General features: G+C 42.0%; 1 protein-coding gene across 1 annotated transcript in view; it reads left to right on the top strand.

Moving 5' to 3' along the window:
- Positions 1–12,444, top strand: part of PTAR1 (protein prenyltransferase alpha subunit repeat containing 1) — a 43,021-nt gene that overhangs the window by 16,750 nt on the left and 13,827 nt on the right. Inside the window, exons 3-5 of the mRNA XM_083186076.1 lie at positions 531–597; positions 2,539–2,643; positions 7,455–7,668. Of these exons, the coding sequence (XP_083042202.1) occupies positions 531–597; positions 2,539–2,643; positions 7,455–7,668 (386 nt within the window). The remainder of the gene's footprint in view (positions 1–530; positions 598–2,538; positions 2,644–7,454; positions 7,669–12,444) is intronic.

Here is a 12,444-nt window from a genome sequence, read left to right as displayed (position 1 = left end):
GGCGGTTAGGAGCATACATGGTCTTTTTTTCTGATGCCAATTTCTTTTCTTTCTTTTTTTTAACCTGGAAACGAGGTATAAGCAGTAGTATAATTTTACATTCCTTCCTGGAACTTGTATCACCCTTATCCTATTATATGGGCGCAACAAATGGAATGTATGGTTGTACAAATATACATCTGATTTAAACTTATCTTTTTTAAACTCACGATTGCACCTAGCTTGATAGTTAAGGGGCATACACAACGAGCGATTTTCTGCTATTTTCTGACTAGATTGCTTAGAAAGTAAGCACAGATCTCTCTGTGTGTATGCCCTGAGAGCTTTATTATCTCATGTTAACTAGTCAGTGCATGCAGTCAAAAGCAAGTCAAATTGCTTAGCAAGTGACTGCAAATATATCTGTGTACAGAATGTGAGATACTGATCGCATTCTCTCATTCTGAACCACTACCGTGCCTCCAGTCGCATGCCCTTGCCAGCCAAGTATATTTATATGATGCAGTGTGTTTGTCCTTGTCATCTTCTAGAGTTGGTTGACGTAACTTGCACCCTGCTGTTATTGAATCCAGATTTCACCACGGCATGGAATGTAAGGTATGTTTTCCTCTTCTGACCACAAAAAAGTTTGCTATGTGTTGGCATAGGTAACAGTAGTAGAAATGACAGAAATGTGTACAGACATGACATATGACAGTAATGCTGCTTGGATCAATAGTTAATCAAGGAATTAGGATTGACAACATCTTGATATTTGCCAGCCTCTAATAACTGTGTAACTTAAATATTTTACTGCGTGTTATGTAGGCTACAAATAAAATGGTTATATTAATGTTTAATTCTTGAATGGCCGTATTAAAAGCCCTGTTTATTTTAAATACTCCTGTCAAGTGTAATTATTAGAAGGTATTTTGAGCTGCTGAAATCACATGGTAGCTGTAAAAAAAAAAAAAAAAAAAAACGGTATTCAACCATATGGCCTCGGGGAAATGGGGAAGTCCAAATACTGCGGATTACTAGAGGCAAAGGATCTGATCCAAGTAGGAAGCTAGGTTGTTTTGGTAATAGCAAGCATCAGAGCATCAGCAAGCAACAAAGACATAATTATCATGAAATATTTCAGCAATTGATTATCAGTGTGGATAACCGCATCAGCACCAATTAGTGCATGCACAAATGGGAATGATTGACCAATCCCATCTGAAAAACAAGATTGGAGAAATTGGTGGAGTCATTGTGGAGGAGGTGCTGGACCTCAGGCCATTTGTCCAAATGACATCCAGTACAGCAGTGGTTCTCAAACTGTGTGTCGTGACCCTAAAGTGGGTCCTGACCTTCTCAGCATGGGTTCGCGAATCCATGTTGCTGACCATCAGGCTGATTACTTTTCTAATCGCAGTCAGTGATTCAAGGAGTCTGAAACATCTGTTGCATTGTCTGTAATTTTAGACACATAATTTTGTGCCTTCACAATGCTGCCATGCCTGTGCTGTCTGCTGACTACACATGTGATGTGATGACCTTCTGCAGTAACTTGCTGGGGTCCTGTAATTACTTTTATTGTCTGAGCAAAATAGTTTGAGGACCCCTGCAGTACAGTATATAAATCCCCCACATACATTAGAGTGCCAAGGAACTCTGCTAGAAAGTCACAACCCTTGGCAAGTATCTCAGAGTTGTATGGTAGAAGAATATAAACCACCAATAAGGCAAAGGTGGAGGCATGTTCCAAACCATGCCAAAAAGAAAATGTCCCAAGCAGTCCAAATGCACTTCGAGGCATGCAAAGCACAGTGAAAGGTGGAATAGAAAGACTGCCCCACCAATGATCTTTTAAGGGACAAACCAACCACTTTGGATGCTTCTCCATGGGCCAGACTATACAGAAGCTTGGGATTTTAAGTTGTAAACAAGGGAGCATTTAATCTTTTTGTTTTGCTCACAAACATTCAAGATCAAGGCCTTTAGCAAAGGGAAAAGGAAAAAGGGAAGACATTTAACCCAGAGTATCACCACACCATGAGCAATCCTAGGCAACTGAGACACGATCTGTAAGCAAAGCACATTGAAACAGCGTGTAAAAAAAAAAAAAAGGCAGCAAATGGTACATCGTATTATAAATTCAGATTCAGTCGCACTCAGATATATAAGTGGCGCATCTCATGTAGCAAGCACAGTCTCTTGGTGTGTCCTAGTTGCATCACATTGCAACTATGACACATTTTCAGCAACACCACCATAAAGGAAGAATGAGGACACTTACCAGTGAGTTAGCTAAATGAAAAGTGAGAGATTTGGTAAGAAATCTCCAGTTTTTTAAAAGTGGCAATCGGTACCAAATCTCTCACTTTCTGAATCTCTCATCCTATTAAATTTCGCCCAATATGTTTGTTTCTGAATTTTTTTATGTTCTTTTACTCTTAATTCTAGATGCAGTTTAGCATTCAGAGAATAGCTCTTCTATACAGATTTTTGCACCTCATATTCTTTTACATATGATTACAAATGTAATGCAGATTATTATTTTTCTCTCAACAGAAAAGAGTTGATCCATTCTGGAGCCTTAAACCCAGTTAAAGATTTACATCTAGGCAAGCTGGCTTTGACCAAGTTTCCTAAAAGCCCTGAAACATGGATTCATAGGTATGAGTCCTTAGATGCTGAAATTATTTTGCTAATCGGTTACCAACTTTTCAACCGTCATCTTGTACGTTCTTAGTGTTCATTCTAGCACCCGCCATCTTTGAAAACCCATGCAGTTCCTCTTCCCTGCCTGGGGTGTCGCTGTCTGCTGTGGTGTTTCTAGCACAGGTCTGGTTTGCATATCAGTGCTGATATACAGACCAAACAGTGCTAGTAGCACTAAAGCAGACAGCGACACCCCAGGCAGGGAAGAGGAACTGCATGGGTTTTCAAAGATAGCGGGTGCTAGAATGAACACTACATTCTTTTACAGTGAATAAGACATAGGTGTTTTAGGGGAGGGGATGCAAGGGGCAAGAACAAGAAGTGTTTTGTTGACATGAATAGTTCTGTAGTAAAAGCTGTAACGCAGTTTATAGGGATAGATGTAGTATACAAAATAAATAGGCCTGACCTTTTCTGGACACTTGATTTAGAGTCCGCTGTGTTTTGAACCTCCTCTTCTAACATCTAAAGAGATCCATATATCGGATAGTTATTGAGAAAATTCCATATTTGGCCTCGAGGTTCAGGGAAATTCAACATGTTGGAAATCCTTGTTATACAGATTCTGGCCAATAAAAGACCGGGATTGTCAAAATCAGCATATATATATATAGTATAACCTATATGGGCCCTCATTAGTCAAGTATGACTGTAGTCAAGAGCTTTCCAACTGACATCCTGCGAGGTGCGAATGTGACTAAAAGCATTTTCTGTTCCATTGCTTCTATTTTTCACATCTGTAGAGTCTATTAAATTACATATTTTTGCTGGATTAGCTTTCCCTAGCTCATTTCACATGTCTGAAGGTCAAGTTCCAGGTTTGTTGCTCTCGGGAGGAGAGTTATTACCTTATGCTGACTTAGAGAAGGAAGCAGTCTGAAATCATTGTCTCTCTAATGAAGAGTATTAGGAGAAGATGTGTTGCAAACAATAAGTGAATCAGGCACATATTTATATGTGCATTTCTAAGTTAATGGGGTTTATCTGAGAACACCTAGATACATTGCAGACTAATTACCAAGCTGGGGTAAAAAAGCTTTGATCGTAGCATGAGGTTATTTTATACAGTTGTTGCGCACCTCAGTACAAACCTCACTAGGGGGACCTATTGGGTACATTCGCAGGTGGAGGATAAGATGGTGGCAGACTTACCATGCTCTGTAATGTGAAGATTGTTACCAGCGGTTGCCTCACTTTGCAAATGTCACCGAGAGAGGTTTACTCTGGAACCATCCCCGTCAATGTTTAGCAGACTGCGCATGCGCAGGAGTCTGGTTAGAAGAGTGATGAGACCGCTGGTGTAATCATGTCACACCTTGCACGGATTGGCTTTTTATTACATCTGGCCGGTATTATCATAAAGTGTAATGTGCTAATAATGTACCCAGATTGCACTTCATATGCAAATATTTGGTAAATAGGCCCCAGGTCAGAAGATGCTGGCTATGTAAATGATTATGTATTAATGCTGTTCCATCCAAACAGATTTTGTGAATGTCACTTACTTACTATATATAAATATAGAGACTATTAAGGCCATTCAACCTGCCTGGCATCTTCCCGGGAGCGCTACATATGATTTGGTACCTGGTGTGCCATTTTTTTACGTGCAGGAGATTTCAAAACTCATATTCATTTGAATAGGAGTTTTTAAATCTCCCGCCCGCGTGCTGCTAACACAGCCTCTCTCTCTTCAGCTGCCAGCAGTGGGGAGTGGTGTCTTTAAGGCGTAGAAAAGGGAGAGTGTCTCTCCAGCCCGGCACTTAAGGAAGTATTGGGTTAGGCTGCAGTAGAGTTGGGGTTAGTGTAAGTCAGGGGTAGCCAACTCCAGTCCGCGAGAGCTACCAACAGTTAACGTTTCGTAGTTAACGTTGGTGAATTAATTAGCTCCACCTGTGGATTTTTTAAAATGTGTTAGTCAGTAACCCGTGTACCTGCGAGGTGAGCTGGAAAACATGAACTCTTGGTAGCTCTCAAAGACTGGAGTTGGCTACCCCTGGTGTAAGTCGTACATACTCAGTAGGATCTGGCAAAGGTCATTAGGATGTCACTGCAAGACATAGGGCAGTATTCAATGAGAAAAATTTGCCGTGTTTTATGGCGAGTTTGTGCTATTTTCGCGTTGGAAGGAGCATTTTGCTCTCCAAAAGTGAACCACCCTATTCAATGTGATATTTTCGCCGTCTTTTTAAGTGATTTTCGCCGTGTCTCTCCGTGTAGCAATTCTCCATCTTTTCATTGAGAACTGGAATGTGAACTTTTAAACTAAAAGGTTTTTTTTTTTTTTTATTTTGGTGTAAAAAAAATCAGGATTTTTTTTCTGTGAAGGGGCATGTTATTTTTATTCATGTGCATATTATAGCACATGAATATATATTTAATTAAAAAAAAAAATGTTTTTTAATTTTTTTTTTTTTTTACACAGAGCCAGCAGGGGGCCGGAGCTCTTGAGCCGCTCATTAGATATTCATATATTCACTGCACCCAATCATTACATATGCACGATCGGGTGCAGTGAATACTGGGTCCCCTGCTAGCTATAGGGGGGGGCAGCTTGTGCTGCCTGGGTCCCGGGGAGCCCTCCTCCCCTCCACATATGTTCGGGGGCAGCCAGGGAGACTTTAATCTCCCTGGCTGCCACAGTCCCCCGGCTCCCTGCCAGCTCCCTGCCGCGGACGCTCGTCCGCTGCAGGGGTTAAGACTCGCCTCAAGTGGCGGCGAGTTTTAACCACATTGAATAGTGGAAGCAGGAGTGGCAGCGAGCCCTCCGGAACAGGGCGAGTGCATGGCGAGAGAAAAAATCTCTCGCCATGCACGGAGATTTTTTCTTATTGAATACTGCCCATAGAAGACACTGCTGCAGCCGCTGTACCAAGTATGTCACCACTAATGCAATAAGGATGTTTTCTCAACATTCTGAATCTTGTTTATATTCCATGATTGTTGACATGGTGATTATCCATATGGACAATGCTGACCTGAATGATTACAAAATATACCTAATTTTTTTCTTTCTGAAAGCCTGTGTTTGCTCTGTGCTCTACAAAACCTGCCCATACATTCAGCATTTTAGTTTTTAATGGACATTCATTTAATTTTGGTTTACTTTTTAAATATAAGCTGCTAGTGCAGTGGTTCCCAAACTGTGTGCCGTGGCTCCCTGGGGTGCCTCGGGACACATGCAGGGGTGCCGCGGCTTGGTGGTCCAGGACCAACTCAAATTATTAATGGTTAATTATTTATGAGCAAGACCAGTGCTGGTGGCTGCCAATCATAGAATGTGTACAAACAGAAGCAAATCCTGCCCTTTACCACATAACTGCCACTAAGAATCGCATATAAACCCATTCTAATTCATTTTTTTTGGACCTAGGGGTGCCGTGAAAAAAATTCTGATTCTCTAGGGTGCCCTGAATCAAAAAAGATTGGGAACCTCTGTGCTAGTGACTTTGAATTAACTGCATTTGAAATGATTTCCCCTGAGAGTTGATCTCATTGCAGTGACTTACAGTTGGAGTGGTTAGCTTCTCCTGGGTGAATATTAAATGTAAATTCCCTCTGGAGATTTATTTCTAACATACATCACATTCATATCACTGGGAATCAATATATATCCCAAGTATGCAGATTTAACCCTTTCTCTGTAGCTTTCATTTCAAATAAGTTTAAAGTAGGTTGACGTATTTCATGTACCTAAGCACTATGGGAAATAATTTATAGGATGGGATAGGACGCTGAGATTTGTGTTGGCCAGATGAATAATTGTCTTCTCAAGGTTCTTGGAGAGCACTCACTATATATTAGGTTGTTTATCAAGTCTAAATAGATAGTTGCGATGTTGGTGTATAGCTGTGATTTGAGCAATCGAACAGCCAACCCTATTGCTTTTTATTTTTGTCTGTTAGCAAAGCAAAGAAAACCGTGGGCCTCTTAACACTAAAAAAATGTGATACAAGGTGAAGGTCTTAAGGGTCATACACGCGCTGAGATGTGTGCTAAGTGTTTTTGCTAAGCTTTTTAGGGTAGGTAATTTCCTGGTGATTAGGTCACCCATAGAGAGCCCATACTCTTGCAGTGATGTGTGCTAAGCGATTTTACTTAAGCAAAATAAAAAACGTCAGGGTAGTGGTTCAGGATGATGTAGATCACTATCGCTCATTCTGTACACACAGAGAAATTTGCGGTCACTTGCTAAGCAATTTGATTAGATTTAGACCGCATGTACTGCTGTAATTAGCTGGCGATAGCGACGTGCGGGACCACGTATCGATGTTAGGGCCATGTCCATTTACATGAAAGCACTTTAACAGCCTTGAGCTGACAAGGATGTGACATACACACGGATACACAAATTGCATCGGAGTGGGATAATGTATTTTAAGTTTGAAATACGATGGAAATTCTCATGTGTTCTAGAGACAGTACCAATGTCCCCTCCCTGCATTGTAAGGTGGCCCCAGGGTTCCATCTGCAGAGTTTCTGTGCTCTTACAATGCTTGGCTGGGTTTTCTCCTGCATTCCGCTAACCATAACCATCAAAAACAAATGTAATGTGTTTGTGTGTCCACTCCAATGGGGCAGGGACTGAAGAGAATAATTTCATATTCTCCCTACAGTGCTGTGTTATATAGTGAAGCTACTGTATATAAATAAGCAATAATAAATAATGATTCATTTAAGCACCAAATGAGGATAAACTGAGCAGTTTTCATGAGAAGAACGTTGATTGTTGTATAATTACTCCTCCGTTCTTTCCATGTTTCTAGACGGTGGGTATTGCAGCGCCTCCTGCAGGACAATATTTCTTCCTCATTGCTGAGTAAGGACGCAAGCTGCCATACACTCCCGGAGCAGATTCAGGGAATTGTACGAGAAGAGATGAATGTGTGCTGCAAAGCAGCAGGGAGGTACCCGAGCAACTACAATTCCTGGTCCCATCGTATATGGGTTCTACAGCACCTAGGAAAACTAAATGTTAAGGTATTTCAGGGGCTTTTTTTATTTTTATTTGTAATGCATTACAAATGTATTCTTTTTTTAATTATAATTATTTAAGAGCATGCATTGTTTATTTTTCAGCAACATATACACATCTTCAATGGTCCAAAAAGTATGCATCTAATGCATATAGGGGTTTATTCTGATTCAATCGGAAAGGCACAATCACTCTCTAATGGACAAAACCATATGCACTGCAGGTGGGGCTGATGTAACGTACAGAGAGAGAGTTAGATTTGGGTGTTTTATTGTTTCTGTGCAGGGTAAATACTGGCTGCTTTATTTTTACATTTACATTGTGAGATTGACATCGCAAGAAATAATAGACTGTGCAGGTAACCAATTTTGACTATATTGAACAGTCTCTCATTGCGCCCACCAGCGTGACATGTCTCTAGCGCTGGCGGATGCTATGGCCGGCGCAAAATTTCATGTAAATATCGTCAAGATTGTATGGTTCTGGGTGCCGGGGAGTTCAAGGGAAATTGCATAGTCGATATCGTACATAGCCAAAATCTTACCGGGTGTATGCACCTAATCGTAAAGCATTGTAGTGATAAGGTATTTGGGTTGTTTGTAATATATAGTGTTCCCACTAGGCTGTTTTAGCGGGGCGCTGTGCTTTGCCTGATTTTTTTAAAGGGCAAAATGTGCCCTGCTACTCTGGCAGTGCCCCGCTGAAACAGCCTGTCTCCGACCCCTCTGGTGTGACCGGGGAAGCCCAGTGCCGCTGTAGATAGCGATGCCCAGCGCTTCCCCTGCAGTGTAGAGCATTCGGGGGTGGCCGGACCCTCCCCTTTTTTTGACGGCGACGGCTGGGCCCGCCCCTTTTTGTCACGGACTGTGACCGTGACGTCGGTGGGCCCAGTCCACCCCCCCTTACACTGCCCCTCGTGCAATTGCGCCCTGTCCGCCCTAGTTCCTAGAAGGAACACTAATATATGTAGTAAAATACATGTCTTAAGACACAGGGTCTCAAACTTGGTCCTCAGAACCACACACAGTGCATGTTTTGCAGGGCTTGCAGAATCGCAAGTGAAATAATTAGCTCCACCTGTGGCTCTTTTAAAATGGGTCAGTGAGTAATGACTTCATCTGTGCATCAGCCAGATAACCTGGGAAATTTGACCAGTGTGGGGGTCTGAGGACCGAGTTTGAGAACCACGGTCTCAAGCTATTGAGTAAATTGCTCGCTGCACTCGCCACGCTGCGGGCACGGTGGCGAGCTGGGCACGCCACCTATTTTATTCTCTGTCTATGGGGGTCGTGGACCCCCATGAGGGAGCAGTCGGGATCCCGAATTCGGAGTAATGACTGAAAGATGACATTACTAGCATATGTAGCCATGGAAAGACTGGACTGCATTCATTGTATCCATGGTTTCAGGGGTTGCTATGTAGGATTTGTGCTTCACTTATCTGTCCATTGGCTACAGTGGTGTGTATCTGTTTTTTATTTTATAAGCACTTTTTTAGGGGGGAAAAAGGTTTTAGTATCTGTAGATATCCAAGTAAATATTAAAGCTTATAAATTGTAATTTGCCGTTTGTTTTGAGTAGAGAGACCTACAATAGAGTTTCTTGAAAATAAAATGCGTAAAACCTTTAAAATCCTGTTTGACAATAATTTTTGCTAAACTATCGATTAACCCTGCGGTTCTCAACCTCGGTCCTCAAGGACCCCCAACAGTGCATGTTTTCCAGGTCTCCTGGCAGTTGCACAGGTGCACTCATTATTCACTGACACATTTTAAAAGATCACAGGTGGAGTTAATTAGTTTACCTGTGATTCTGTGAGGAGACCTGCAAACCGTGAACTGTTGGGGGTACTTAAGGACCGAGGTTGAGAACCACTGCATTAACCAAGAAGGAAAAGGGAGATCCTTTGAATCATTTAAAACTGTAACAATTTAAGCCTTTAAATCTCCTAATAATGTAATTGTTGCAAAATGTGTATGTTGAGCCAATACTATAAAATACCCAGGGATTTTACTTTTAATCCTTTTTTATGGCTTATTTGCAGAGAGGTAAAATCATTTTATACGGTGTATTATAGGTAATATTTACATCTCTGTAATTATCAGCTCTTTATGCAACAGAGCACACATGAAAGTGTTGGAAGCAGAGCTGAGACATCACTTTCTCTTTTTGTCCTAGCGCTTTGCAGTTCTAAGGAAAGACCAGCTAACCCCTTCCTTTTTTCTTTTTTGCTGGATAGAAATAACTTTTGTGAAACCATTTTTCACACTTCTTCAGTCTCCTGGGATTTCAGAAACTTTGCTGTAGCAGATCTAAAAAAAAAAGTACCAATTTTTTTATTGAAAAGGGGGAAAGTATGACACCTACAGATGAAAGTGATGGAAACCGCTTCAGTTCTCTCCCTCGGGGGAGCTTGGCTAGAATCAGACACATTGAACATTGTATCCAGCAAAAACAAGTCCCATTGTAAAGTTTGATTGCTACAGAAACAGCATAAAGTATGGTTTCGTTGATAAGCTGTGGAGAAGCTTTCCTGGAGAGAGATCTTTTTTTTCACTCTTGTGGGCTTGAGGTCATTACAGCGTGCATATAGGGCCAGCTGTTTGCACCTGCACAGTTTTGTTAGGCCAGGTCTGAACCTGAAACTAGAGTGATCACATAAATGACCACTTGACCTATAATTCATCACTGGGATGTACTGTTACAGCAGCCCAATTACAGAGCTCTTTGCTGCTACTGTATGTATGCAGAGCCAACTCTTCTGAGTGTAGCAGGCAGAGAGGAGATGTATTGCTTCCCATCAGTTAGGTGCCACATCTGTCACAACGACTTTTACAAATTCAAACATGGTGTAAAGGCCTTCTTCATTGTATGTTATTCTATCAAACATGTTATATCACATGTTTTAAATACTTAAAACTAAACGTTTTCTGCTTTGGCTATGATGATTATACGTTTAATGTGGACATGGCATTGCTGTGTATTAAAATGTTATCATATGACCTTAATGCTGTGTGGATCACTCTAACAAAAGTTACCACAAAACATTTCCCCAAAAAACCTGCCGCTATAAATGTTTTATTTTAGTTGAATAGAAACACATTAGGGAGACAGTGTGCAGTATTCAATGCCGGTGCGAGCGGCCGGCGAGGGGGTTAAACTGCGAGGATCACAGAAAACCAGTGATCCTCGCAGTTTAACCCCCGCGCCGGCCGCTCGCACTATGCAACGTTCCGGGGGAATCCTCGCAGTCACAGAACGGCGAGGATTCCCCTAAACTGCGAGAGCCGCGGCTAGTGCAGCAAACTCGCTGTAATTAGCCTCGGCTCTCGCAGCTTTTGGAGGCACATTCGCAAATTCCCCCTCGCTCAAAAAACGGAGCGAGGGGGAATTTGCGAATGAGGGGGGTCAGTTGAATACTGACAGGGTGAGCGGTGACTGCGAGCAAAAAGTCCTGCTCGCAGTCACCGCTCGCCCACGGCATTGAATATATGCCAGTGTGTTTGACTACCATTACATGATTTATAAAGAATGTGCTTTTACAGTAAATGTATCTTTTTTTTTTTATTTATTTTTTTATTCAATATTTTTTATTGATTTTTGCAAAAAAAAAAACAAGAGAACAAAACAATATCACAGACAGTGGCATCTTGGTACAACAATATTTGTATAGTAGAGGTATATAATCTCTGGTGTGTTGCATTAGTACCTTAACATGTGTCACACACATTGACAAATGATAATATCAGGATGTATATACCCATCACCGTTCCAGGATATAAACAAATAAATAGTTCTACATAAGCCCGGAGGCGCCATCCGGGCTGTCGGGAGCAGATGAGTATGGAGAGGCACAAAGACATGTTGTATATGGTTAATAATACACTGCCAGCTTGTAGAATAGAATGACTGAATAGGAAAACACCACTGTCTAAAGGAAAATAAATGTAAACCCGAAACAGCCCATAGTAATGCTAACAAAGAAAAACCCGAAAGGACCCAAATCAACCCCCCAAATAACCCCCCACCCTGTATGTCCCTCCCCCAACCTGGGAATACCTGGAGCCCTAAATCTAACATCCCCCCCACTACCTAAAACACACTAACCTATCATAACAATCCCACCACCCCCCCATCCCAGCATATACAATATTCAAGAAGGATATTTAAAACAGGATGTGCTGGGGGCTATTAGTATAGGACCTTAAAGAATGTAGAGACATACCGTCTCTTTCCTTTAAATACTGTGTGACACTGGAGCACATGTAAACCAATAAACAGGATATGACAAATAGAACAGTAAAGGAAGACTATTATATATATAGAGGAAATATACAGCATAGCCGATTATAGGTAAATCATGTCTGGAGAGCTCAATCAGGCCATTTCTCGGTTCCTTGGAGAAGTGTAGCAAATATATTAACCCCTTCCCGACATTTGACGTACATTTACGTCATGGTCGGGAAGTACTTCCCGACACATGGCATAAATGTACGTCATGGTTTGTAACTGTCACTGCGTCTAGAGACGCAGTGACAGTTAGGTGATGTCTGCTGTCCCTGACAGCAGACATCCCCCCTCGTCGCCCAGGGGGGGCAGGGGTGCCCCCCCCGGTCGGCGATCGCTGTGATTGGCTGTTCAAATCTGAACAGCCAATCACAGCTATTTCTGTGTTACCGGCGGCTATGCCGCTCGGTAACACGGAAATCGGTGGTGATCGGTGCAGCACCGATCACCACCGATCCGCAGACACCCCCTCCCACCCCCCCGGCAGCTCACCG

Source organism: Crinia signifera, chromosome 1, assembly GCF_055691185.1.
Source record: "Crinia signifera chromosome 1, ASM5569118v1, whole genome shotgun sequence".
NCBI classification, from domain to species: Eukaryota; Metazoa; Chordata; class Amphibia; order Anura; family Myobatrachidae; genus Crinia; species Crinia signifera.
Note: the sequence above shows the minus strand (reverse complement) of the source record. Positions and strands in the feature narration are given on the sequence as shown.